Here is a 27,484-nt window from a genome sequence, read left to right as displayed (position 1 = left end):
GTTTACAGTTGTTTGTTGATTTTTGGGGATGTCTGCTCACTACTTCGTGAGGGGAGAAGCCAAGCAAATGCAGGAGGTGCTTCCAGATAGATGGTTTTCTGCTTGTGTTAGATGATACTAGACATGCAGCGAGAAAGAAACTTCAGTATTAACAAGCTGCTCGTGAACATGCAGGAGAGAACTCTGTCATGGTATTGTTCACCTTTAAAAATTCATACGTGCAGAACTGGACTTCTTGTTAAGAATCTCAGCAGTACCTTATTATCAGAAATGCAAGCAAATAGTCGTCATTCTCTCCCTCCTATTCTGTACACCTGGCCTTTCAGCTGACTGGGAATGCTGAAGGAAACAGGCATCAGCAATATACAGATACCTGATACAGATACTGGCTCTGCTGTGTTCCTGTGCTGGGAAGATGATCCCTCGACCTCCACAGGCAAACCCTATGCTTTCTCCTTACTGGAATCACTGGCTTATGGGACTGAGCTGTCTGCACTGTAGCCTTGTTTTGGTAGCGTGGGAAAGGCACAGTCTAGCCAACAGTCATCTTTTAGGGTATGTACAGAAGTGGTATAAAATAAATTGCAGCCACCAGGTGGCAGATTCCTTTTTCTAGCTCACTTCTCTCAGACCTAGAAAATTGTCTGTGTCCCATATGTGCTTAAGTAGGCAGGAAATAATATGCCACTGCTCCTTCATCCGCAAAGGAGCTTTTAATAATTCATTTCCTTCTTTACTGCCTGTATAGTTGGGTCGGAGCTTTAAGAAAGCAGCAATTCGAGCTTGTAGAATAAAAAAACCTTAATTGAGTGGGCAGCATGCTGGGTTCTCTCCTGGTTCTGTCCATGGTTGTTGTCAGCCTTTCTGTCTTATTGCTGGTTATTCACAGCATGTGAAGCTAAGAAGCACAGTACCCATTAAGCTTCAAGGCTGGCACTACAGTTTCCCTCATCACTTCCTACTGGGGCTCACTTTCCTTCTGACCTCCTTCTTCTTGCACAGTGTCTTCAGTTAGTGGACATTTTACCTAATGCTCCCTAAGGTATAGTACAATGCTCGAATCTACTCTAATTTAGGTGCTAATGTTTGCTATAGAATGGATATATGGAATTCTGCAGGTCATGAGCATTAAAACAAGAAACATAAATTGCATTCACAGCTTCTTAAGTGAGTTATACTTACGGACAAAGTTCAAACTGTAGATACCGTTCACTTCTGCTGCTCAAGAAAAATGTCTCTTTCTAAGTTGTAGAAGCAAGCTGTCAGTATTTTATACTAGTTGTCAGTTTTGTTATATTCCAAGACTTTCACAATCAATTGTTTTCACAACGGTTTTTGGCCTGTGTCGTCCCTGAGTTTGACTAACTGTGTACATGCTACTGATGCTTTCTAATTCAAGAGCTGTGCTGTAATCCCAACTTGAGAGCTTTTTTAAATCCTATCAACGTGAAGACAACAGCACAGTTCTATTTATTGACCGTTCATTTTACTGTCGATTGTGTGATGAAAACTAGAGTCTCTCTCTTGATTCAACTTTATAGTTGAATACAGCGTGATGTTCATGTTACTTAAGGAGCTTTCTTAACCGTGGTGGTGGTTACAAGCAAGCTTTTTTGCCAGCAGCCTTTTCCAGAGTGCTCAGGATGAAGCTGTCAAATTAGAACAAGTTTTAGAAAATAACCAGAGAATCTTAAATAAAGACCAGGTAGATTAACCGCATATAAACGTCAGTGACTTCGCAAATCAGATACTTGCAGCGGAAGTTGCACTTACCTTCATAGTCCCACAGTTCTCTAAAGGGTTTCCCTGGCGCTCCGAGCGGTGCTGGAGGATCATTGAAGAAGGGAGCACTGACTTGCATCAGCAGCCCTGCATCATACGACTTAAGAGCAATTGTTACCGGGTCACGGCTCACAGGTAAACCATCCCATGTGTGCTCAATTCTTAACTCCATCTTAATGTTCTGCATAAGATAAATAAGAAAAGAAGTTCCTGTCAAAGCACACCCATACCGCTCCAACACCAACTTCACTGTCTGGCTAAGAAGAAAAGTCTCGCAGTTAAGTAGGTGATAAGCATAAAGCTCCCAGACATAAGCAGAAAGAGTCAACTGATTCTTCTCAGTCCTATTTAGGAACAAAGAAAGACGGACACTGGAACAAGTCACTGCTCTAAAGGCATTATTTCACAGAATCATTGAGATTGGAAAGGACCTCTGGAGATCATCCAGTCCAAGCTGTTTGCTGGCAAAACAGTGAGAAAGATGAGATAAATGGATATAAGAACCCAAGACGGTGATGTGGGAGGCATGATGAAGATTTAAAGCAATACATTAAGTCATCAGTTGGCTTAAGACATCCAGTAAAAAGGTGAAGGCAAATATTGGACTAGCAGTTCCGACAAGGTAACACGTAAATCAAGTGAAAACTAATTAAGCTTTCATGTCCACATTTTCTTCTCTATGATACGCAGGACCCATTTCAGATGTGCTACGAGACACCGTGGATAGATAGCTTTGGAAACCACGGAAGCCTCGACTATCGTTAACACCCCCTGCAACTCAAGCAGCAAGCTTACAGAAGTAGATGCTTCTGTAGGGAAAACGGTCAGCGTATGAAGAGAGGCGGTACCTCAGCGTTTTAGCATCATTCTCGAGGCAGAAAATGAAGAAGCTGGTCTAAAAACACTGCTTGACTGACACAGCGGAGGAGGCGAGGGCTCCCCGTTAGCAGCAGCCCGGGGGGGAGCCGCGATGGTTCGCGTTAGGCTGCGCGCAGCAACCGTGCGGAGCGAAGGAGCCGTTTACAACCGCAAGAGAAGCCCTCTCACCTGCCCTCAACGCCGCAGGTACAAGAAGGGCCGGGCAGCGTCAGCACCCGCACGGGCGCGCGCTTCCTCAGCCGTACCTGCGACCCCAAGCCCGCAGCTCCCGCGGAGGAGTTAACGACGACCGCCCCGCGCCGCCAGCCGCTCGCCGCAGCGCCGCCCGACGAAGCCGGCCACGGCGCCGCCCGGAGGCTTTAAACCCGGCACGGCTCCGCCCTCCTCCCGCCGCGTGACCGGCGCCGGGCGCCGCGCTCGGCCGCCCGTTGGAGGAGGAGCCGGTGCCGACCGTTTCCCGGTCGCGTGGCGGTGCGGCGAGGAAGGAAGGCTGCGGTTACCGCCCCGCCGTGCCCGTCGCTTTCCTTCGGGGGGAAGGAGGGGTGGGCGAGAGGAGCGGTCGCTCTCTGCCCGCCCGGGATCTTTGTCGGAGCGGGAGGGCGGCGGAGCTGTGGCGTGACGGCACGGCCGCGGAGCTCGGCTGCGGGGGGGAGCCGGGCGGGCGGCCTCGGGGCTGCTCCCGGCCCTCGTGGGGGTGGGCAGCTTCAACCGGAGCTTCAACCGAGCGCGTCTTTGACGGCAAAACGCCGTCGAAGAAAACCTTTCCTTGTAGCGCGCGCGCGCGCAATAAGCGGGGAGTTGATGTGTTGCCGTAGAATCGCGGAACGGCTCGCGTTGGAAGGGAGCTGAGAGCCCGCCCAGCCCCTACGTCGTGCTGTAGGCAGGGCTGCCCCGCAGCTCAGCTGCCCAGGGCCCCATCCCGCCTGGCCTGGAGCGCACCCGGGGATGGGGCAGCAAGCACAGCTTCTCGGGGCAGCTGCGCCAGCGCCTCACTGCCCTCTGAGCGAACGTGTCGTTACTTTTGTATAATTACGTTACTCTTGTAGATAGTTGCGTATTTCATAATCACGCGCCTCTAAATGGCGCTCAGAGCAAATGTGCATCTTTCTGACTGCCAGCCGGCTTCATCTAGCTCACGGTTCATGATCCTCTAACTTGTATTACAGAATTATGTAATTGCATTTTTCAGATCAGAAGCTAGATGTTGCATTTGAGCAGGATGAAGCAGATGAGATTTTGAGTAGTGCTGCCGAGGTATGTAAACTGAGGAATGAAAGTGGGTAGCAATAAATATAATTTAAGGCATGCATCTTCGTATACGTAGAACAGTCTGTTTCAGTGTGGTCTTGCCTGGCTTCGAGTCCGTCGCTGAGCTGTAGAGTTACTTATAGTTTTTCCAAGCAGCAGCAAAATAAGGCTGTTTAAAAAGCAAATTCTGCTTGGTTGTGTTTTTTCTTGGAGTGTTTTCAAAAATTGGTCATATGTGGGAGAACGCTTGGTTTCTCCAAAGTAAGTTTTCTAACTTCTATGGATTTTTTTCCTTTGATCTCTCGGGGAGATAACATTTTGTGGTGAATAGCATAAACCTGTCTGAAGTCTGTGCAAAAGCTGGGGCATCGGCACCACCGTGGGGCTCACGTGCACAGAAGTGAATGTGGCTCTTGCACAGACTTGAAATGGTTGTGTTAAGAAAGAGCCAATTGCTCACTTGATGCAGTTATGCTTTATATCAAAGCATCTCCAGGAAAAAAAGCAATGAAAATTTTTTCAAATCTGGCCAATGTTCAAGGAGTGTAATATCAACCTGAAAATGATTGCTGGGGAGCCTGCATATTCTTTTCAGTATAGACAGAATAAACTGCTTTGTTTTGCATGCATCAGAATAAAAACAAACCACAGTAACCCATGTGCAGTCATGTACAAGTACTAAAATATAAAATAATCAATTACAGAAAAGTGTCGCCGGAGGTGACGGCATATCCAGATCCAGGATGATGGACCAAAGGTAAGTGATTCCAAATGAGTGGGAATACTACTTCAGAAGGACTTGAAAAACAAATAAGTGCATGAGTAGAACTGTGTTTGTTTATTTGATTTTTTACATCCTCAAATAGGTAACTGTACTGTTGTACTGAAAGCAGTAAGAAAGCCTGGTTTCTAATCTTTCTGGATTTTGGTCTAGGTATGAAATACAAATGTATTAAAGCTCATCTAGAAAGCATGTTCTGCTTCTGTTACACAGGAAGTCCGTGGTTAATGATCATACTTCAAAGGCAGTAATGAAAGTTGCTCACTTGATGGTGGTGAGTGTTGGGTTTGGAAGTAAAGAGAAGCGACAGTTTTGTTCTGTTCTCCAGATCATGAGTTCAGTGAAGCTGGTTAATTATCAGAACGATGTGTCAGCGCTTACAGATGGGTTCTAAGCATGTTTTTCCATGTTTCAGCTTGAGAACCAAAAGTGTAGAGTATGAAAAATGCTTGGAAGAAATGAGGGAGCAGCTGCAGATTTATCAGGTATGTTTCTGGGATCTGCGACTCTTCTTGCAAAACGAAGTCTTAATTTCATCAATGGTATTGTGCTGAATTAACATTGTCAATATTTCAGTGTTGCTTATTGAAAAAATGAATTGCCACAGCTTGCCACTTAGATGTTTTCTTATTAGGTGCAGATGAGTGAGATGAGACAGAAGTTTGAACAAGTCACCACAGAAAACAGAAGGTAAATAAGTGCACTTTACCTACTGCTGCTATTTTCTTGTGTGTTTTTTCTTTCTTTCTGTCTCTTTTTCCTAAGACTTGGAAATATTTGAATCTGCTTAATAGTTGAAGATTTCATACTCACGTGCTTAATGTTACTCTAAGCGCTTAATATAGGTTACAGCACCAAATTTAGGAGGCTTAGCCATATCTCTGCAAAAGAACTCGGTATTAATTTCTAACCCTTTTTATAGAACGTATCTTGCTCAATAGATTTAAATGTGAGCCAGGTGCATATGGTACATACAAATCAAAGGTACAGTACTTCAGTTAATTTAAAAGCATTGTATTAAATAAATATTGTGCTGAACTTATTCCTTTGAATTTCAGGCTGCATTCAGAGTTGAAAGAGGATCTTGAGATGCAGCTGGATGCTCTTCCTTTTATGCCTCTGGGAACTGCTGTTCCTGCAGATGAAGAAATACTGAGAAACCTTCAGGAACAACTACGACTGACTAATCAAGTGTGTGAGATGAAACACTTGTACTCTTCTGTTTCTTCTGCACCTCGGCAGATTAGGGAAGGATAGTTTATTTCTTGGTTCAGTATTTGTTTATAACAGTTCCTTGACTGTACTTTGAGGCCTTCCTGATTAGCTTTAAAAAAGAAAACAAAACAACCTCAAGTGCACCCATACTTAAATTTTCAACTTCAAAACCTGAAGCAAGTTCCTCTCTAGTTTCATACAAGTAGGAAGTTTTTATGTTCATTTGTGCCTCTAATTTTACCTTGTTGAATTTCTGTCCAGAACATGAATCAAATATTTTGTTGGATTGAAGTAATTGGCGTAGGCTGTCTTTTTATTATTATTATTAAAGTGTAATGTGAAATGGGGGGCAAGTATATGTGGAATACAGAAAGTAACAGCTAGATCTGAATAGATCGGCCAAATGGCCTGAATATATTACAAAGATATTTCGGTTCTTTTGCAGTGGACTAAGCTGAGGTTAAATTGACTCCTGAATTTTGGTATTTGACTATTATATGTACTGCAGTCCCAAAGTAAATAATTGCAAGAGTTTGACAGTTTCAGAACGTGAGTGGAGTTTTACTTTTGGTAAGAGCTATTAAAATAGTGCAGAACTCGCAGCTCTTGTCTAGATGGAATGTGATCTTATAAACATCTGGGTTTTTTTGCCTCTGAGTTTGGTGTTTTGTGTGGTTGTAATGCGTGCAGAGAATAATAATAATAATAATAATTTTTAAAAAGCATTTCAATAGAAATGTACTGTAAATATCTTAGAGACCTTTATTCTTTAACTTTTTAGGAAAAAGAGCAAGCAATAGAGCTGTGGCAGACTGTGTCACAGGAGCTTGATCAACTCCAGCAGCAGTACCAGGAACACATGACTCAAACGCAGATTCACATGGCCGAAAGACTAAAACAGCAAGTAACTTTCATTTACATTTTTGTTAATTTTGGAATGCCTTCATATACTGCAGAGATTTTGCATCTGTATGTAGCCAAACTGAAGTGCAGCGGTTCTACCAGTATCATAGAATCATCATAAAATCATAGGATGAATTGGGTTGGAATGGACCTGAGGGATCATTGTGTTCCAACCCTCTGCCACAGGCAGGGTTGCCAACCACTAGGTCAGGTACTAGGCCAGGCTGCCTAGGGCTCATCCAACCTGGCCTTGAACTCCTCCAGGGACGGGGCACCCACAGCCTCTCTGGGCAGCAGCCTGCTCCAGCACTTCACCACTCTCTCAGTGAAAAGCGTCCCCTGACATTCTCCTCTAAATCTTCCCTCCTTGAGTTTAAATCCATTTCCCCTTTTCCTATTGCTTATTTACCCATGTAAAAAGTTGACTTCCCTCATGTCTACAAGCTCATTTTAAACACTGGAAAGGCCGTAATGTGGTCTCCCCGCAGCCTTCTCTGCTCCAGTCTGAGCAAGCCCAGCTCCTTCAGCCCGTCTTCACAGGAGAGGTTGTTCTCCAGTCCTCTGATCACCTTCGTGGTCCTCCTCTGGTCCCGTTGTTGATTGTTTTCTGTAATAGTTGTTACCAAAAGTTGAGTGGTCAGATATAGTCAGTGATTCAACAGTTAAATGCACAGTTGGGGTTGGAAAGTTTATTTCAAATACGTGGGCAGTAACTCAGGGAGTGCACTGTGAGTTTTGGTGCGTGTAGAGAAGTACACGAGATAGACAAATATAAATAATCATCCTACTGTTGTTCAATTCAAACATAAGTAGTTTCACTTGCCTTTGGTCATTCAACAGAGAAGCTGAATAAACAGCTGAAAAATGAAGGTTGCTAATACTCTAATGTTAGTGTTTAGCATTCTGTTTCTTCAGCTGCTTCTCGGGAAGCCTTTAAGCTATTTGTTAGTGTCTGAGCTTGCTAAGTTAACTGGTTATGTTTCAGGAAATCTTCTTTCAGAAAGATAAATTAGGCTGTAAGAAGCTGTTTTGCTCTGAGCTGTAAAGAGTGCGCAGTATTCAAAGAATTCATAAAGCTCACGTGTACGCGTAGCTCACTACAGCTATATTCAAACATCTATGAAAACTGCATTCCATTTTCAAGTACGTTAGACTTGTGGGTGCAATTATTGCTCACCTATGTAGCAGGAATTTGTTACTGATTTTTTTTAGTCCATCTAAGCAATAAATACGTTCCTTTCTACAGCTGCTGTGTTCTCTCAAGTTTTATGGTTGTTTCAAATAACAGTTATGAGGACTTAGTTGTGAGGAGTTTCTTTGTTGTTCCAACTTCCTGTTTCTGTTACTGGATTTTTTCACTGTTGTTCACTGGTAAGTCGTAGCTGTCGAAGAGTTAAGGGGCTGTAAGAGTCCACTTCTGATGACTAAATTCTTAGTGGATTTTAATGCCATTTTCTCAAGAATGAGATTGAGCAGCCTTTTATTCCTAAAAGCACTTCATGTCTGCCGTAGGCTTTTCAGCTGAATCAGCTGTGTTTTACATTTTGCTTTTACCAGAGGAGCAGGAAACAGCTATCAGAGGTAGACTGAGTAGAATCACAATCTACCAGAAAGCAAAGATGAGCTATGAGATCTTCTTTATGCAGTCCAACCTCTACAGTGAAGTTAGTCGCTGGAATAGGTTGCTTGCATGCATTTGACCATGAAACACAATTAGTATATATTCCAGCTGAGGGACTTAACTCTTGGCTATGCTTTGAAGATGCTTAGTGTGCTGCTGATGACTATTTTGTTTCGTTATTCAAGTTTCCCTACAAAGACAGGGCTAGAGTTTAAGTACAGTTTTCTGTATGGACAGTAGGTGTTCATAAGGCAAGGAGCAAATAAAGCCTCTTCACACAGGCAGACACGTTTTTAATTCTTAGTGGATGCATTTCTGCTCCTGTGTTAGCAAAAAAACGTGCAGCACCACCATAATCTGTGTGGCTCCGAGGCTCTACTTTTGTATTTTGGTATTAATTGCACGCGTTTTGGAAATTTGTAACTGAATGAAATCCAGATACGTTTTGCATTAGTAAATCTGATTTACCAGATTATCAGGCCAAAAGACAGAAGTAATCTAATTAAAACTTTAAAAAGCTTGTTGGATTTCCTGCATCATACATTAATTCTTTGAAAATGTTTTCAGTTGACTATGAATGTGATAACTAAATGTTGTTTGTTGCTAATGATTCTAAGAAGCTGAATTCTACTTCTTAGGATCAACTGGCTAACTTTCACCAGCTTACTTCACACCTGCATGCAGCCAATGAGAAAACAGAATTGGTAAGTAAAACCTAAGCAATGACCTAGTGTTTTGTTTGTTTATTTTTAAATTAAATTGGATCATTAAGGTACAAACCAAAAGATAAATATCCTTCCAGCTTATCTAATTGGAAAAGAACTTGCATCACTCAGATTTGTAAAGCTGTCTAGCAACCAGTCAAAAATCAAGAAGCAATGGCTCCCTTCCTGAAGACAAAACACTTAAGTCTTGGTGGTTCAGAGGTTAGCTCTTGATATTATAGCAACTCCTTTTTCTTTTTTTTTTTTTTTTTTATAAGAAGCCACTTAGGCTCAGAATTCTTGCATGTGGTATTTCAGTCAAACATTCAAAAACCATCTTCAATAGGGAAGAAATTAAATAATGTTTTACCAAGGCTAGCTCTGCCACACGTTAGCAAGTTTCCTAGAAACACCAGCATTTTCAGAGCTGATCCTTTGAGGGATTTTTGCCTTGTCAGAATCTTTAATTGTATAGACTGAAATTGAGCTTTAGCCCCGGACTTCCAGGAGTGACACAGTTTTGATACCGTAGAAAAATAGGAGGCAAAAGACTTAAGTTGCTAGCTGAGCAACTTCCTCTCTGTAAGACATACTTCTTGTGTGATTATTTTTTTTAAACCGTGTTTGTCCTGGATGCTGTCAGTGTGCAAAGTAAGGAGGAAAAAAAAACCAACAAAAAACCCCAACCCTCTGTATCTTGCAAGCAGTTCCATTTACAAGCTATTTCATTAGCTCTAATAATAGCCAAATAATGCACTTAGAGAGAGGGATTTCTACCGTTTGTAGTCAGTAACCTCAATCAACTGTTCTTTCAGCATAGCTACAGTTAGAACTGAGGGATTGCTGTCAGAAAGCAATCTCAAGAAAATACCACGAGCTTTCAGAACAGTCGTTTTGATTTAGAAGTTGCATGCTAATCTGCTATGTATAAACAAAGCAAGAGGTATCAAGAAACAGAATGACTGGATGCTTAAAATCATGATACGGGAAAGAAACCGTGGGCAGAAAAGTGAGATAGCTGTATTCTTTGACAGAGACAGCGTTAAGATAGAGGCTGTCCATTTGTCTGCATTCTCCAAAGCGTTTGACAAGGTCTGTTGCCAGAGATGTAAAGATGTCATGGAACAAAGGTGTCCTTTCTTGAACTAAAAAACTGAAAAGTGAGAAGTGGAGGGCAAGATTGCTGTCAGGTTGTTTTTTTTTTTTATCAGGGCAAAAACAACTGTGTTCCCTGGCTGTGTTGAGGTTTAAAGTTTTCAGCACACTTAGAAATGTTCTGGAAATGAAATCTAGTAAAGAGGTGACAGTGCTCACCTCAAGTAAAAGTATTTAAGGTAATGAAAACTGAAATAAGCTGTGGAAATCTGCAGAAAAATCTCATGACATTCCGTGTGCGAGTGAATTTTTGATTTTTTTTTAGTAAAATGAAAGCAAGAAAAAAAACTCTACAAATCTCTCCTTGTTTTGCAGAGCAATCAGTTTCTGAAAAATGTAGCCGAACAGAACGTGGAACTAGAGCAGCTACAGAAACAACTGAGGTATAAACCAGGCAATTTAAAAAAGACAAAGATCTTCTCTCTAGGCTTTCCTAACTTAAGCTTCTATCATAAGCCTCTTTTGTCTTGCAAACTGTCTTGACGGCAATGGTTGAAACGGTTTCAGTTAATGGCTTCTTAATGGCTTGCTATAAATGTGCATCAGTAGTGGAAAAGTACAATATCACTAGTTATTTCTAGTCCCTGTTAGTTTATTTTTAAAAGTAATAAATGTTCTCCAGTTTTCTTCATGACTTAGTTGTGCTCCAGTTTGCATTAATTTGTTTGCTGTTTTTCAACTTTATCATATACTCACTGGTCTTTAAATTTGCCCTAACACAAAGCCTGGATAATTGGGTTAAACCCAGTCTTTTTGTTCCCAAGACAGAGGAGGAGTGTGCTTGTTTCAATGGATTTTTTGTACTGTGGAGAAGGTCTGGTACATTAACTTCTTTCCTTTTCTGTTTCTGCTCTTGATGAGCCTTTTTAGATTACAATGCATATCAATTAATTCTTGAGAAATGGTTAACGATTTGTAATTCCTAGTACAAATTGCTTTAAAAAGTGAAACCAAATTCTGAAAAAGATTACTCTTAAATATCTGAGGCCACCTGTATTTACACGATTGGAGCACTTTAAGTTGCTGATTGCCTCGTCCTCCCAAATATTCATTCCACATAAACAGGTTATAATTAATGCAGCGTCTCTGGCTCATTGTTCCACATGATAAGAGGAAAACTTCTTGCACTGTATGAAAGAAGTTGTATGAAATCTGACTGCCCTTCACAGCCCTTTCAACAAAGCTGCAAGAGTATGATTTTTCCTCTGTGAGAATTAAAGTGTAATTCACAGTCTGTTTTCTCTACGTAGGCAAGCTAAAATAGATAGGTGGACAGCGAGTGCTAAAGTTGATGAAATGATCAGATTGACAAAGACACTTCAAGGCCAATTGGAGAGAAAGGTATTCTAGAGAAAGGGGTAATTTTCTGTTGCAACTGAATGACTATACAGTTATCTAATGTTAAGCGTTAAATTAATCTCCAGTTGTTCTCTGATTTAATTTATATTGTATTAGATTTAGTTTATTTTATATATCTTTGTTTTTATAAATGAAACTCAGATGTTGCCTGGAAAACACGTGTGTTCTTTCTAGGAAGAAGATGTGGTATCTGCCCAGCAAAGAGAAGCAGCATCTGACAAACTCCTGCAACAAGTGCAGTCTAGCGTAAAACAATTAGAATCAAGGTAAGGACATGTTGTTGGATGTTACTGATGGGATATGTACAAAAAAAAAAAAAGCCAAACGGGAACACAGTTCTGGCAACTTACTTTCTGTGAGCTTAGTTTGAAAGAAGTACAGTTCTTTAATTAAGCTTTGTATTGTTAAATGAGTAAAATTACTCATTTGTTTTAGATTACATGTTACTGTCCAAGATGCCGAACAAATGAGGACAGAAAGAACAGCCCTGGAGAAACAAATCAGAACGCTTCAGACAAAGTGTGCTGATTTAGAAAGGGAAAAGTATGAAGCAGTTGCAAAAGTCCAAGATTGCATACAGCTGTTAGAAGAAGCAAACCTACAAAAAAGTCAGGTAAGTCACGAGTGAAGGCGTTTCTTAGATGTTAGAAAACTTTCATCACCTGCAGTTATGAAGTGCCCATTTATGTATATATGTGGAGGTATACACACATACACAACCCAAATGTCTTTCATTTCTGTTGTACTAAAATGAGTAATGCAGAAGAGAGCAAACTTATGATCTGACCACACATCACTTAGTTTTGTCATACTTAAATACATAAATGTTATTGAATATTTAAAAACAAATCGGGCTGTCAGAATAAAAACAAAGACCCTGTTATGAATTTATGACTTAGTAGTGGTTAGGAAAGGAAAGTTGAAACTAGAGAGACTTTTTTTTATAAACGATAAGACAGGTCCAAGAGAGTGAGCTTTGTGTTCACCTTCTTGTTATCCTAAGGAATTCTGAAAAATTTATTGTGTAGTAAGTCAGCAAAACCTACAATCAGGAAAAAACAAAGAAACCCTCCAGAGGATTTGAGTGTGTGCGCTAGATGGGGGGATGAAACTCAAATGTGCTGTACTGGCTGCTGAGCTTACTGTTTGACAGTAATAACGTGGTCCTATGATTACACTCATGCGATCCTCAGTGGTATTTAATAAAATTAATAATGTTTAATAAAATAGGGATATTTAAAAAACAAAAAAACACAGTGTACCTTAACGTGCAGTTTTGATTGGCACGTTTCACGTGAGACAGGAGAGCTAGAGAAGTGCAGGAGTCAACGTGACACATACGAGAAATAAATGTAATAAAAGGTTCTAAACAATATTTGATTAAACTGTTAGGGGATAATGCTTGTGCCAAAAGCGTAGATAGAAAAACAATCAAAAATGGAAAAATCCACCAAAACTTCCTAAAGGCAGGGTCTCATCCAGCAGGTTTGAAAGGTATCGATTCACATACACATAAAAAAAGTCTCCCTTTCTCCCATTTCTTCATTTCTCCAAAGTATCTACTCTTTGCCCCTATAGGAGACAGCGTGCAGGGACTGGTGGACACTTGCGTGTTTTCATGTTAAGCTTCAGCTGTAATCAGGCTTCCAGCAATCTAATGAATTCTGTTTGCTGGAAAGACAGAGCTTCAATGTGCCTAGCAGACTTTAGCCAACAGTAAATTAAGTCTAGATTATTTAATGCCCGTGGGAACAAATAAGGAATCTTAGAATTATTCTGCTCAGGCTAGCATCTTGAGCAGGTAAGGAGATAAACATTCTCTTTTAGCCCAAAGTCGCTTTTCAAACGTGAGCAACGGCCTTATTATCTTAATTAACTTCATCCCTTTGCAATACAGGAGTTAGCGCCGTCTTTTTTGTTAGTGCTGATTTCATTTCTGTGACAAAGGAGGAAGACCCTGTCTGGAAGGAGGGTCTGAAACTTCAAAGAGTTCCTGCTACCATCTGATCTGTTTCTGGAAGGGATCAAAATGTTGACAAAACTCTGGGGTTCCGGTTGTTAACGCACTGCCATGCAATTGGTGCGATTCCTCTGGTTACACAAAAGAGGATTATTGTCTGTTACAGACATTCTTCTTATACATTTATAGCATTTACGATACTCTCTGGCATCTTTCTGGCATGCCACTTCCTTTTCATATCTGTTGTTAGTCTTCTGCATCTCATTTGCTTTATGCTCTTATTTCCAAGAACTCTCTTCACCTATTAGGCTGTGTTCAACATGGGAATTAGAAATTATGCTTTACGTCCTCCAGCTCTCGCTGGCTACCTTTGAACTTGTTAGGTCCTTTTTCTTAGTAAGATATTTTTACCTTTACAAGCATTTCCCCAAAGCCTGCTTATGCAGAACACAAGGTAAAAAGATATCTATTTTTTCCCAGAGTTGAAAAACAAGAAAAACTTAATGAGAAAAACTTACACTTGAAAGGTATTGGTTAACTGTAAGAAACTCATTTTCAATTAGCTATGCGTTAGAACACAGAACAGTGCTCTTCATACCATTTTTGACAGAAAGAAGCGGCCAGATAAAAATTATGGTGTAAATAACGTCTCTTAGGTGGTTAGTGAACATTTAAGATAAAGAAGATAAATAACAGTCTTGTTATAAACAACACTTTTGTGTTATGCTCTAGGAGGAAAATTTTGAGTTTGCAGACGCTTGCTCATTTATTGTTCTGGCTAAAATATCCTTCATTTTGCAAAGTGCGCATTTTATGAATTAATTAAAAAAACACAGCTTAATATATGCAATTAGTTAACTAAACTGTGGCCTCTCTGGTCTCTTAAGAGATTATATGAGGGACTAACAGGTTGTCACAATAACGCTCCTTTTTTTCACATTACTATTGTAAAGCACCTAAGCTAAGCTTACAAAATGTGATCAGAAGAATTCTAAGAGTACTTTAAGAAACACAGCACAAACTGAATGGGAGCAGTTGAAGAACTCCAGTTCTCACGACTGGAGAACCTTCTACAGACTGAAATCATATCTACTAGTGACCTTTTCCATGTATTTCTCCTTTTATCCATCTACTTAACATCTATTCTCTAGTGCGATCTAAGGTTTTTCCATCTCTTCCACCGAGAGTTCTGTATTGCATTTTTCAATCTTTCCAGACCAGCATCTCCTATTTAACAGCGGTGCCTTTCCTTCATCCTTTCCCAGAAGGGTTCCTTACTGCACTTTTGTTCCATAACTGTACAATCAATTGGCATATAGAGTTCTAGGCTAAGTAAAATTATTGCAACAGGAAAATAATAAATGGAAAATACTTACCAATGTCGGAGGCTCACAATCTTCTCCACAAAGAGGAATCTCTAGAAAGAGCTCCTTCCTCTGTGGCAGCACTTAAATAGGATCTAGGAGAGGTGGAGCCAGGCTCCACGCCTTCTGGTAGCGCAGCTGAATTACCTCCACCTGTGCTCCCAGGGCTGACTCATTGCTTGCCTCAGGTGGTCGATCAGAGTTCAGGGCGTGATTGAGCAGTTCCCATACAAATCCCCACCATCTTATCATGCTCGAGAGCTGTTTGGTTCACTGTTACCCACCGTGAAAGAGTTTATCTATGCATTCCTTAGCTGCTTATGAATTTTTAGCTTTAGTTTTGTGGAAGGTAACTGACTTAATCTATTGAGTAAAAAAAAAAAAAAAACCAAAAAGATTCCCCGACTGCTTCTCTGTTGTGCCAGTTGCTCTGAACTTGTAAGCTGTTCGGGTAACGCAAGCATATTCCTGTATTCCTGTACTGCCTACGTTCCCTTTTGTACTGCGTAATGCAGAGCTAACTCAAACAGCTTTACATTGCATTGGGTTTTCCCTCGTGGTGTTTGCTAGCATCGGGCTAACGAGTAGCAAAGCACTACGCCAGGCTGCTGATTCAGTGCCACCTAAGAAGGAAGAAGGCCGCCTACTTTAAATATGCACAATTCAAGCTAAAAAATGAACTGCTTTCGTCGTGAAATACAGAGTTCTCAGAGGAGCATTTCCCCAGGAACGCGCCACAGCCAAAACAATAATTCACACTTCACCTCCAAAGAACTTCACACGGGTCAGCCACTGGAGCCAAACGAGTGCGTTACGTAGAGACCGTTGTATTGCTGAATGTTTCACCGGGTTTGTTTTCACGACCGTTTCTGTTCTGTTCTCAAAGGAAGCGTCAGTGAATGCCATTTTTCCTGCCGTTGGCAGAGAAAAGCGCGGCTTCCAAAGGTGGAACGCTTAGTTGTCCTTGAATTTTAGCAACTCGTCATTTCTCTGGGCTCCGTATTGAAAGCTGCACGTTGCCACCTAGTTCGTGTTCAAAAACACGGTTGTTACGCATCTGAATCTTTTGTATTTATTTCTTTGCGGGACAACCCAACTTCCCTGAGTGCGCGCTAAATGATTTGTAATATCTAACTTGCAGAGTAGGGATTTAATGACTTCCCTTTTACAGCTAAATGCTATCAAGCACTTGCAAAAGTATCTCGTTAAGTATTCACGGGCAGCAGCTTCTCCTACGCGTAACACCAGTCGGCTCCGCTTCCAATCGTGGGAATGGAACGTTGTTTCTGCGTGTGATATTAAAAAGTAGCAATTGGTTTGAAGAAGGAGAACGTAACGCATTTGTATTCTGTAACTTTCCCTTAGAAACAGTTGATCTCAGAAGTAAAACCCTGTGTATGTTAGCGGCACGTTTTAGAAACGTTATTACTGAATTATGTGATTAATTCTTTCTTGCAAAACTGTAATAGTTGTTAAATTTTCCAAACGATGCGAGTATAGTGTGCTAAGGATTAGAAAACGTATTGTCGAGCTGTTCTGTTAGGATAAGAAACTCTCAGCGAAAGAAAGACGGATTTAGCAAACATCGAAGAAGTTAGGGCCTCTGCACGAGGCCGAACTGTGTGAGAAGGTTGGGGTGTGAGGGCAGGCGCCGGGATACTCCCCGGCCTCTCTCCCGAGCTTATCTTTGTAGAAAGAAGGACAAGCGGATATCCGCAAAATAATGATCAGGGGTGGAATAAGTTAGTTAATTAACTGCGGATTTACGCTCCTGCAGCAAAAATTTATGTTTGTCCAGTGTTTCCACGTTCAGTGAAGCGTCGAGAAGATTGTGAACCTGAAGTACTCAGCCAACAAGGAAGCGGGGCAGGAAGAGAGAAGCGTCGGGGAATAGGGAATAAAAGATGTAACTCTGTTTTCTGCGGGCTCTCCTGCTTGCAATTGCGAATCAAATCTGCTTTATCGGAGATACCGTCCTAGAAAATGATTTGGATATTTCCTACACGATGTCACCGGTCCGTTCGGGCCTTTGTCGCATCGCTACTCCCGTATTTCCAGCGCCGCCTTCAGTCCCGTTTTCTCCGTCAGGTACAAAGTTTTTACACGGGGTTAGCAATCTTTTTATTTAGTTAGTTACTTAGTTACGTTTTTGGACGAGGGGGGAGGGAAAGCGGAGCGGAGACGGCACGCAGCAGGGGGCCTCTGGAAACCGCTAAGGCTGGGGACGTTCTTCTGAAGGGCGTCGCGTGAGATGCGCAAGGGATCCGTTCGAATTAGGCGCAATTATGGGACTCGTTAGGGAATCCCGCCACGAGGTGAGGAGAAGCGCGTAACACACCGTAACGGAAAGAGCGGTTTAAGTCCCTAATTCAGATCTAGAGTCCGCGTGTCTAACTGTCAGAGTCCCCGGCCGGCCCTACCGAGCCCCGCCGGCGCTAACGAGGCAACGACTCCCAGCTGCCGCGGGACCGCGGGCACAGCTGCGCCTCGTCCGCGGGCGGGGCGGGTCCGCCCCAAAGCCTCTTAAGCCCCGCCGGAGGCTGCCGGGAGCCACGAAAGAGCCGCCGGCATTCGTCGGCTGCGGGAGCTGGCGTGGGTTTCGTTTCTTCGGGTGCGCCTCGAAGCCTCTTCAGCGCCGCCGGGAGCCACGAGAGAGCCGCCGGGGTTCGTCGGCTGCGGGAGCTGGCGTGGGTTTCGTCCCTCCGGGTGCGCCCCGAAGCCTCTTCAGCTCCGCGGGAGACCGCCGGAAGCCACGAAAGAGCCGCCGGCGTTCGTCGGCTGCGGGAGCTGGCGTGGGTTTCGTTTCTCCGGGTGCGCCCCGAAGCCTGTTAAGCCCCGCCGGGAGCCACGAGAGAGCCGCCGGGGTTCGTCGGCTGCGGAAGCTGGCGTGAGTTTCTTTCCTCCGTCCCGTCCTTATGCCGCGGGGGGCTGCTTTTTCGAAGGAGCCCTCGGGATTCTGTGTGATGTTCTCTGTTGCGTTGTTTCGTTTCAGGCTGCGGTGAGATGTCTCCCGGCGAAGATCAGCCGGAACCGGTGAGCCGTTCTGTTAGCGACGAGGCGGCCGGCGCTCGGGAGCCATGCGAGGCCGCCCGGCGCTCGCCGCCTCCGGCTTCTCGGAGTCGGGGTAACATCGCCGCCCGGCAGCCCTCTCGTCTTCGGAGGGGGCTGCCGCTCGGTTCCCCGAGTCGCAGCGCGCTCTCGGCCCTTCCCTCCGGGGCTTTTTAGCGGGCGCGTCGGTTGCTCCCGTTCTCGTGGGTAGGAGCGAGCGGGATGCGGCCGTATTCCTCCGACTTCGGTGCTGCCGAAACGGGTTTCTGCTATTGAAGGCTGCAGCGGAGCCTCTCGTCACCCCGAACCGGTGAGATGGCGGAAGCGGTGAGCGGCTTGGGAGTCGCTAGGTAAGATATTTTTTCCTGGGGCTCGCGTAGGGCCGCCGCTCGGCCGCTTCCTTTTGTTTGGGACGAGCGCGGCGCTGCCGCTTTTTAGAAGGGCGGGATGGGAGGACAGGCTTTTTCTTTCCCCCGCTCCCCTTTTGCAATTTCAGGAGCGTGACCTCCGCCATCACGGAGACGCGGTGGGGCAGCTTGCGCGAACGGAACGTTGTTGCGGATGTCTGCGCGCTCCTTATAGCGGAGACAGACGGGCGAGGTGGCGGAGTTGCTCTTCCCGTGAGAGAACTCGCCGGTATTGAGCCGTGCTTCCCTCCTCAGCAAGGTGACGTCTGCGAGCGACTCGCACGATAAGAAGACGCTTCTACGGAGGAGTCGCGGCGCATCGACGAGGGGAGACGAAGCCGGTCGCCTCGTGTGTTGTTGTGACGGGGAATGTCTGTACCGTAAGTAAATAGCTGAAGAGCAGTAGCGTAGCTGACGGGGATGGGCTTGTTCGGGCGCCAGCGGAGGCAGCGTTCACAGGCTTTAACCGCCAGAAGTCAAAATGCTTTTGCTGGGAGAGCGGCGCAGAGGTCGCGGAGCTCCCCTCGCCGGAGCTCGGGAAGTCGCGTCCGGGCGCTTTCCCGAGCGATACGCGGTAAGGAAGCGGCACCGGCTGACATCGTTGCAGGGCGAGGCGGCGCGGCGGGGGTCTGCCGGAGCGCGGAAGCGGCGGTGTCGTCGGCGACGGGACGAAGGAGGCGCGAGTCGCGCCCGCGCCCCAGGGCTCCTGCTGGTGCGAGTCTACGGAGTGAGGTAAGCGGTGTCCCTTGCCACCCGATCCCGGCACGGAAGGACACGAGTTGTTTTAGTTGGAGGGTGCTGGTGTATGCGGATGTGAGCCCTGAAGGCGTGTGGCAGGTCTGTGTAAGAGGTGTAGCTTGCCGGGCTGCGGCAAGCGTTTTGAGGGAGCTTGGGGTCATGGTGTTTTCTTCCCTCAGGTGCTGGTGCAGCTGGTGCCTGGAGAGGAAGGTTGTTGTCCAAGGCTGGGAAGTGTGCTGTGTGTGCAGAGGAGTCAGAGGAGTCTGGTCAGGTAGAGTGTTTGTGGTGGTGGGCCTTGGGTGGGTTGCCTGTCCCTGGGGGGGGTGGTGGTGGTTTAGATTGTTGTAAGGGGGAGAGCACAGCCCACACACACAGCATGGCCATGCTGTGTGTGTGGGCTGTGCTCTCCCCCTTGGCTTGGGGCTGTTTGCTGGAGATTGCACTATCTCAGAGAGATTATATTTTTTTTTTTTTTTGGTGGGAGGGTGGGTGCTGGTCAGTAACGGATTTATTTTCGCTCTGGGTGGAGTGCAGCAGCCCTCCAGAGGGAGAGGCTGCCTGGGGCTCCCCCCCCCGCCTACCTGCCTGGGGCTCCCCCCCCCCGCCTACCTGCCTGGGGCTCCCCCCCCCCGCCTACCTGCCTGGGGCTCCCCCCCCCGCCTACCTGCCTGGGGCTCCCCCCCCTCTGCCTACCTGCCTGCCTGCCTGGGGCTCCCCCCCCCTCTGCCTACCTGCCTGCCTGCCTGGGGCTCCCCCCCCCTCTGCCTACCTGCCTGCCTGGGGCTCCCCCCCCTCTGCCTACCTGCCTGCCTGGGGCTCCCCCCCCTCTGCCTACCTGCCTGCCTGGGGCTCCCCCCCCCCTCTGCCTACCTGCCTGCCTGGGGCTCCCCCCCCCTCTGCCTACCTGCCTGCCTGGGGCTCCCCCCCCCCTCTGCCTACCTGCCTGCCTGCCTGGGGCTCCCCCCCCCTCTGCCTACCTGCCTGCCTGCCTGGGGCTCCCCCCCCCTCTGCCTACCTGCCTGCCTGCCTGGGGCTCCCCCCCCCTCTGCCTACCTGCCTGCCTGCCTGGGGCTCCCCCCCCCTCTGCCTACCTGCCTGCCTGCCTGGGGCTCCCCCCCCCTCTGCCTACCTGCCTGCCTGCCTGGGGCTCCCCCCCCCTCTGCCTACCTGCCTGCCTGGGGCTCCCCCCCCCCTCTGCCTACCTGCCTGCCTGCCTGGGGCTCCCCCCCCCTCTGCCTACCTGCCTGCCTGGGGCTCCCCCCCCCTCTGCCTACCTGCCTGCCTGCCTGGGGCTCCCCCCCCTCTGCCTGCCTGCCTGCCTGGGGCTCCCCCCCCCTCTGCCTGCCTGCCTGCCTGGGGCTCCCCCCCCCTCTGCCTGCCTGCCTGCCTGGGGCTCCCCCCCCTCTGCCTGCCTGGGGCTCCCCCCCCTCTGCCTGCCTGGGGCTCCCCCCCCTCTGCCTGCCTGGGGCTCCCCCCCCCTGCCTGCCTGGGGCTCCCCCCCTCTGCCTGCCTGGGGCTCCCCCCCTCTGCCTGCCTGGGGCTCCCCCCCTCTGCCTGCCTGGGGCTCCCCCTGGGGTGGGGGGAGACCTCCCTGGTAAAGGAGTCTCTTCCCTGGGTCCTGGGAGCGGTTCCTGGGTGGTGATTGCTGGCTTGTGGTGGTGCTCCCGAAGATAAGAGAGAGCTGTCAGGAGCTGGATTCTGCTGAAAGACAAAACTCGGTTTATTTCAAGCCTCGGGTGAAGCCCGTTGGAAGCTCCCTCTGCGTTGTAAGAGGATGCTTGGTCTGTAGTAACTTAATGCGCCTGGAGGGGGTGTGCGGCGATTTCGTTCTTAAGAGTTTGGGTGAACGGCTGGAGGCGAAGCGTTCTCGTGGCGTGCGTCTCGGTGTGTGCCCTGCGGGCACTATGAGTGGTTTACTATATCGGCAAGCTAAGTAGGCTGAGATGGTTAGGAAGGAGGAAAGCTGCTGCTCTGCTCTGTGACTTTCGCCGTCTCCTCTCGGGGGGTGTTGGGAAATAATCGGTCTAACAGGAAAACTAAAAAGAAATTAGAATCCTTGAGAGTGCTCCTTCTGGGAGAACTCTCTGGAGCTTATTATTATACTCGCTTATTTTTATATAACACAAGGAGAGCTCTCTACCTTTTGGGTAAGGTCTTGCTCTGCAGTTAAGAGCACGCCTCCTGTTAAATGTGCCCAATTGAATCGCTGGATAGGCAGCTTAAAAACTTAATTGTCTGGAACTACACAGTGAAAAGCTAGATCTCTCTCTCTGAGAAGTCTATTGCTTCAGTTTCACTTCCTCAAGAAGAGTGAGGAGATACCTAAGATATAATTGTTCTTTTATCGTATGCTTCCAGAGTACTGGTAACTGAGCCCGCTTCTGCAAGATGGGAAGCGGCCTATGATATGTGCCTTTTGTAAAAAAAAAAAAAAAAAAAAGCTTGTGAGGGCTTTTTGGAAAGATTGTTTCTACTGCAGGTGTGAATGCTGTTGAGCGCAGGAAGTGGGATGCCTAAGAGTATCTGCGCTGAAGTGGAACTGTTAGGCTTAGCTAGCTTGAGTCGTTGCGGTGAAGTGGATACCTGTCTGTGTCTGACTTAAAATGATGACTAAATCCTTGCTTACCACCAAAAAACAAAGATGCGCTGCCTGTTTCTGCTCTTGGGTCCGTTCTGCTGCTGATATTTATCTCGGGGAATGTGAAAAGAGAGAAAATGGATCCCTGAAGCCATGGGCTGCTTGGTGTTGCGTGCTCTGTAAAAAAAATAAATAAATAAATAAATAAAAAGACTTAAGTCAATAGCAAATATTTGTACACAGTATCTACTGCAAAAGTACGTGTCAGACTTGCTCTATTCACCAAGTGAAATTGCCCAGTATGTTGCCAGCGTTTGCGCTGTTGCGGCTGTAGCTCTGGACAGAAGTGTTTCTTGAATTCGGTAGAGCTTCTCGAGCTCGAAGGTGGGTGCGCCGTCCTGAGAGCGGACTGGCCAGCGACTGTCCCGCAGATAAAATCTTCTGCTTTCCTTTTTTAAGGTGAACTCAATGAGAGCTCTCCAGTTTCTCGGTAGGTAACCTGAGCTAGCGCTTCTTGGCAAAGCCCTTTGCGCCGAGTCTTGTAAGTTAGTTTCTGTGGACCTTTGTCCCAAAGGGAGACCAAACTCTAATGCTAATGACAAAAGCGCTTTGTGCTCTGTACCGAGCTTTTAACAAAAGCGGTGGAACTGCATTGGGGTTCTGCCTCTGCGTTAAGCGTTTGCGCGTAGTGTATTGTGTCTTCGTGTGAGAGGCTGCAATTAATTGGTTTCTCAATTAGTTAATGATAAACAGCAGCAGAAATACAAGTGCAACACGTAGAGAATTTTGGATACAAAATGCAGTTCAATGAGTTAGATACGATACTATTTTCCTAATGGCTTGACTTTATACAGAACTTCAGTGAGTTATGAGGTGATTTTACTCACAAGTTCAAGGTGATGTTGGCAGGTGCTTGATGTGCTGCTCTGTGCGGTAAACAGAACAGAGGCTTGTTTTCTGCAGGGGTGGGCATCTAAAATGTGTATTACTGGGCCGAGAGGAGAAGCTTACAAAGAAACAAATATACACTAACTCAATGAAATGTCTCTTTTTTTCATTATAGAATGAGAAAGCACCTCCTGTTGGAAGGGACCGCTGCCTCCTGGCTCTCTGTGGTGCTGCCCAGGCTTGGACTGAGCCGTCTGAGAGCGACATCCAAATGCTTTTTGAACTCTGGCGGCCCTGGGCTGTCGCTGCTTCCTGGGGAAAGCCTGTTTAAATACCTCACCCCCTCTTTCGGACCTCCTCTGTCCTAACAGCAGGCTGTTTCCTCCCCCCTATTGCTAGCTGCAGGGGAAAAGAAGCTGACCCCCTCCTTGCTACAGCCTCCTTTCAGCTAGCGTCACAGAGGGATTTTCAGCCCTTCCTTGAATGCTTTCTGAGACTCTCATTTCTTCTTGGTGTTATACTGCATTGCCCAGAACTGCTAACATGCTCGCAGTGAGGCTGTAACACCGTGGAGCAGGATGATCCTGTCCTTTCCTCGCCTGGTAGCGCTGGGCCTGCTGCTCCCGGGGTGGTGCGGTCAGCCCTCCCTGATGACTGCTGATGCGCACCGGGGGCTCGAGTTTAACTTGCTGTCTACTGCTACCCCTGGATCCTTTTTCGTGGGGGGTCGGTCTCTGCCCTCATCCCTGCACGGTACGCGTAGCTGGGGTGAGACTGCAGCTCCTCTTAATGTAGGGTAATTGGCAAACATAATAAATACACATTTGCCTCCTGTGTCCTGATCATTTATAGAAATACCTAAGAGAAGCCATGGAATCTAACTGGTGCCTGCCTCGTAGCTGCACTCAATTGTGTTTATTCTGACAACTGCTTGGAGCCTCTTTCTTAGGGGGCTGAATCATTGTTTTAAGAGGTAGGGGAAGGAAGGGCTGTTTACTGCCAAGTCTCTTCCTTGCCTACTCAAGCACATAATACGTGCTTGGAACTGAACCTCCAGTGAACGCATCTCCCTTCCGGGATGTGGGCGTTCTGTCAAGCGGTGGGGTGACTCTGAGCGGTGATAAACTTTAGGAATAGTTAAAAAACAGATGATAAAGCAAATACTGAATCAGGCCGTATTAGACCGTTGGAGTTAACGGATGCGTCCCTCTCATTTCATTCCTCTGTAAGATCTATCTCAAATGGGCAATTAATTCATAGCTATGAGTAAAGATGCTCTCCCACCCGAAGTTGAATGTTTTTAACTGCTACACTCCACGTCATTTTACAGTTCATGTTGTTAGCACGTATCCTACCATTAATATCCAGAATGGCCGAGCAAGACGTACGGTTCGCAGCTATAAAACCTTAAACCTCCGAAGAAGTCCCTCTCCTGGCCTGTAATGTTTTAACTGCTTTCAGAATGGAGCTGCCAGCACGTGTACCCAGTCTCCGTTGTGTTTTCCCTTATACGTACAAGTATAAACTCTCCAACTCTCCTTACCCTCGCTTTAGACAGAGGCCTGGGCTACAAGTGTGTATTCTCCATCAGCAAAGAGAAAAAGGTTTTCTTTTTTCTAAATTTTGATGACAAATCAGAAACAAAATCCTCAAGCCTTCGCTCACATAAGCTTGTCGACAACGAACGGCATTTGATCGCAAACGGTTTCAGTAATTTGACCTTTGTTCTGCCACTGTCTATATAGAGCTCCTATCCCCTGGCACCTGAGGAAGCTCTAATCTTCTCTAGTTTCTACGCTTATGTGTGGTAACGTCCGCAGTCATCTCCCTTCTCCATCAACTCAGGTTACCAAACTCCGCCCAAGCCTACTCAACGAATGTCAAACTAAGCGGATTTCTCATTTGAAAACATAATAGAAATAAAACTAAACTGCGTAAGGACAACGGGAGGTCTCATAACCTTCCTTACCCCATTTAGCCTTTCTCAGCAGTTCACATCAGTTCACAGGTTCGTAACACCCGGTGCAACAAAAAAACAGCGATACGGGGAAGAAAAGCGAGGAAAGAGCAAGGTTTCAGATTTCATCTTCCTAACTGCACCGGGACCGGTGCAACGAGGAGATGTCGCAAAAAGAAGAACGCTCACCAGTCTCTGAAGATCTAGGAAGAACTCCACCGAGGAGGGATCTCCCGGAAGAGATCCTTCCTCAGAGGCAGTCAGCCCTTAAATGAAGCTTAAGAGGGGTGGAGCCTGGCTCCAATCCTTCCCTTCCTGCAGGCGAATCGCCTTCACCTGTGCTCCCACGCCCGACCCCTCCCTTCTCTTTTTCCAGGTGCTCAATCAGCAGTTCGGGCCCTGGCTTGGCAGTTCCCTTACAGTCACGCAAATCTTAGTGCTTACAATATTTAGACTTCTGAGACACACCAGTAAGGACCACTTGCAAAAACCGACAAGAATTTCAGAAGAAATATATGTCTATTTCTTTTTCTCAAATGCTGAATTTGAAAAGAGCATAAAAAGAACTCCTTAAGGATGCCTTTCTGAGAGCATGAGAGTTCTCCAGCCCCCTGCAGTAGAAAACAAGCTCAGAAGGCAGGAAACTGGCGGCCCGCCAGTTAAAAAATGGGAGAAAAGGAGAAGAAAGTAAGGTTAAAAAATGGGAGAAAAGGAGAAGAAAGTAAGGTTAAAAAATGGGAGAAAAGGAGAAGAAAGTAAGGTTAAAAAATGGGAGAAAAGGAGAAGAAAGTAAGGGCCGGGGAAACAGGGAAGCGTCGCCTGGGAAAATACGGGGACACTTTCCAGGCACACGGAGGCAAATCAACCAACACACAGATGAAACTGAACTTGGTAGGAGATACAAAAAATAACAAGAAAAGATTTCTGCAGGCACACCGCTCGGAAGAGAAGGGCCAAAGAAAGCGTACTCCCTCCGTAAGCGAGAAAAGGCAACAAAGGTCACAGGGAAGGCTGAGGCGCACAGCGAGTTCTTCGCCTCAGTCTTCGCTGGCTGTCTGCTCTCCGCATCTCTCACGTCCCTCCGCTTCTGGGCAGGGACTGCGGAAGCAAAATCCCTCTCGATGTAGGAAAAGAGCGAGTCTGAGACTACCCGACGAGACTAGGTGCGCTCAAGTCCACGGGGCCTGATAACACACGACCCAGAGTCTCAGAGAGACGGCCCGATGCGATGGCCACGCTGCTCACCATCAGATTTCGTCAGCCACGGTGGTCAGGCAACTCCCCAGTTTCTAGAAGCACACCACCTACCCATTTTTAAGATGCCCCAGCTAGATTCCTGCGCCCGTGCCCCTCGCCAGGAGAAATAAGGCGAAGCCTCTGAAGTGGGTCCGGAGGAAGGCTGAAAAAAACGTGCAAGGGCTGCATCACTTCTCCCGTCAAGAAAAGTTGAGGGAACCGGGTTTGTTTATCTTGGAGAAGAAAAAGCCTCACTGGGGGCTTTTAGCACTCGAAGGGAGATTATAAACAGGAGGAAGAACAGCTTTTCACGTGGTCTGCGTAACGCTACAGCACGATCAAAAGCACAGCAACAATAGCAAGGTGGAAAGTCCTAGACCGCAGCAAACGAAAACAAGCCCAAACACAGGAGCCACCAAAGGCGCACGCCGCTTACCTTCAGAAAGCCTCCAGCAGGCAAAGATCTCCAGCCAGGGGCCCTTGCCTCCGCTGCCAGCCCTCAAATGAGGTCTGGGAAGGGGTGGGACCCTGGCTCCACCCCTTCTGGTGAATCAGCTGCATTACATGCACCTGAGCTCGCCTAGGCCGGCCCCGCCTTCCCGCCAGGTGCTCCATCACTGTTTCAGGCCCCTCAGCTTAAAACCATTTCCCCTTGTCCTGCTGTCACTCACCCTTTCAAAGAGTTGATTCCCCTCCTGCTTGTAGGCTCCCTTTAGGTACTGAAATCACACAGAATCACAGAATCACTGAGGTAGGAAAAGACCTGTAAGATCATCCAGTCCAACCATCCACCCATCACCAATGGTTCTCGCTAAACCATATCCCTCAACAGGCTGCAATGAGGTCACCCCGCAGCCTTCTTTTCTCCAGGCTGAACGAGCCCAGCTCCTTCAGCCTGCCCTCATAGGGGAGGTGCTCCAGTCCCCTGATCATGTTTGTGGTCCTCCTCTGGACCCTCTCCAACAGCTCCCTGTCTTTTTTGTACTGGGGGCTCCAGACGTGGACGCAGTACTCCAGATGGGGCCTCACAAGAGCAGAATAGAGGGGAACAATCACCTCCCTGTCCCTGCTGGCCACCCCTCTCTTGATGGAGCCCAGGATCCCATTTGCCTTCCGAGCCGCAAGGGCACGCTGCTGGCTCATATTAAGTTTTTCATCCTTCAAGACCCCAGGTCCCTCTCCACATGGCTGCTCTCAAGGACCGCTCCTTCCGGTCTGTAGGGATGCCTGGCATTCCTCCAGCCCAAGTGCAAAACTCTGCACTTTGCCGTGTTGAACCTCATCAGGTTCACCCGGGCCCACCTTTCTAGCCTCTCGAGGTCCCTCTGAATGGCATCCCGTCCTTCAACCGTGTCGACCGCACCACTCAGCTTGGTGTCGTCAGCAAACTTGCTGAGGGTGCACTCGATTCCGTCATCGATGTCATTGATAAAGATGTTAAAGAGCACCGGTCCCAAGACAGACCCCTGGGGGACGCCGCTCATTACCAGCCTCCACCTGGACATAGAGCCATTGATGACCACCCTCTGTCTGCGGCCTTTCAACCAGTTTCTTATCCATCGAGTGGTCCACCCATCAAATCCACATCCCTCCATTTTGGAGAGAAGGATGTGGTGGGGGACCATGTCAAAGGCCTTGCTCAAGTCCAGGTAAATGACATC

The 27,484-nt window shown here is 46.7% G+C and overlaps 1 protein-coding gene and 1 long non-coding RNA gene across 16 annotated transcripts in view; one reads left to right on the top strand and one right to left on the bottom strand.

Annotated features, from left to right (window-relative positions):
• Positions 1–2,994, bottom strand: part of LOC149918032 (uncharacterized) — a 36,736-nt gene extending 33,742 nt beyond the window's left edge. For 2 of the 3 annotated variants that reach the window (XR_016465738.1, XR_016465736.1), the window contains exons 1-2: positions 2,830–2,968; positions 1,774–1,963 (exon numbers count right to left, since the gene is read on the bottom strand). This is a non-coding gene — a long non-coding RNA (uncharacterized LOC149918032). Of the gene's footprint in view, positions 1–1,773; positions 1,964–2,829 lie in introns of all 3 variants that reach the window. The other variant, XR_016465737.1, reaches the window with a different exon arrangement.
• The window catches only part of LOC149918031 (sodium channel and clathrin linker 1-like), a 40,770-nt gene extending 17,304 nt beyond the window's left edge, over positions 1–23,466 (top strand). Inside the window, exons 1-20 of one of the 13 annotated variants that reach the window (XR_016465732.1) lie at positions 3,080–3,355; positions 3,851–3,915; positions 4,614–4,666; positions 5,106–5,175; positions 5,325–5,380; positions 5,749–5,881; positions 6,687–6,809; positions 9,068–9,133; positions 10,604–10,671; positions 11,539–11,629; positions 11,822–11,913; positions 12,083–12,260; positions 16,770–17,059; positions 17,210–17,858; positions 17,964–18,004; positions 18,231–18,369; positions 18,516–18,806; positions 19,034–19,158; positions 19,344–19,435; positions 22,806–22,942. Coding sequence is in view for 7 of the 13 variants with exons in the window: in XM_090138499.1 (XP_089994625.1) it covers positions 4,653–4,666; positions 5,106–5,175; positions 5,325–5,380; positions 5,749–5,881; positions 6,687–6,809; positions 9,068–9,133; positions 10,604–10,671; positions 11,539–11,629; positions 11,822–11,913; positions 12,083–12,260; positions 22,806–22,961 (1,047 nt within the window). In the remaining 6 variants the exon portion in view is untranslated. Of the gene's footprint in view, positions 1–2,663; positions 2,848–3,054; positions 3,356–3,850; positions 3,916–4,613; positions 4,667–4,903; positions 4,965–5,105; positions 5,176–5,324; positions 5,381–5,748; positions 5,882–6,686; positions 6,810–9,067; positions 9,134–10,603; positions 10,672–11,538; positions 11,630–11,821; positions 11,914–12,082; positions 12,261–13,544; positions 15,365–15,673; positions 16,182–16,769; positions 17,859–17,963; positions 18,005–18,230; positions 18,370–18,515; positions 18,807–19,033; positions 19,159–19,343; positions 19,436–22,805 lie in introns of those variants that run through there. The other 12 variants (XR_016465731.1, XR_016465735.1, XR_016465730.1 and 9 more) reach the window with 12 other exon arrangements.
• The last annotated feature ends 4,018 nt before the right edge of the window (positions 23,467–27,484 follow it).

Source organism: Phasianus colchicus, chromosome 4 (assembly GCF_987193195.1).
Source record: "Phasianus colchicus chromosome 4, bPhaCol1.hap1.1, whole genome shotgun sequence".
NCBI lineage: Eukaryota > Metazoa > Chordata > Aves > Galliformes > Phasianidae > Phasianus > Phasianus colchicus.
This window is presented reverse-complemented; position numbering and strand designations above follow the sequence as displayed.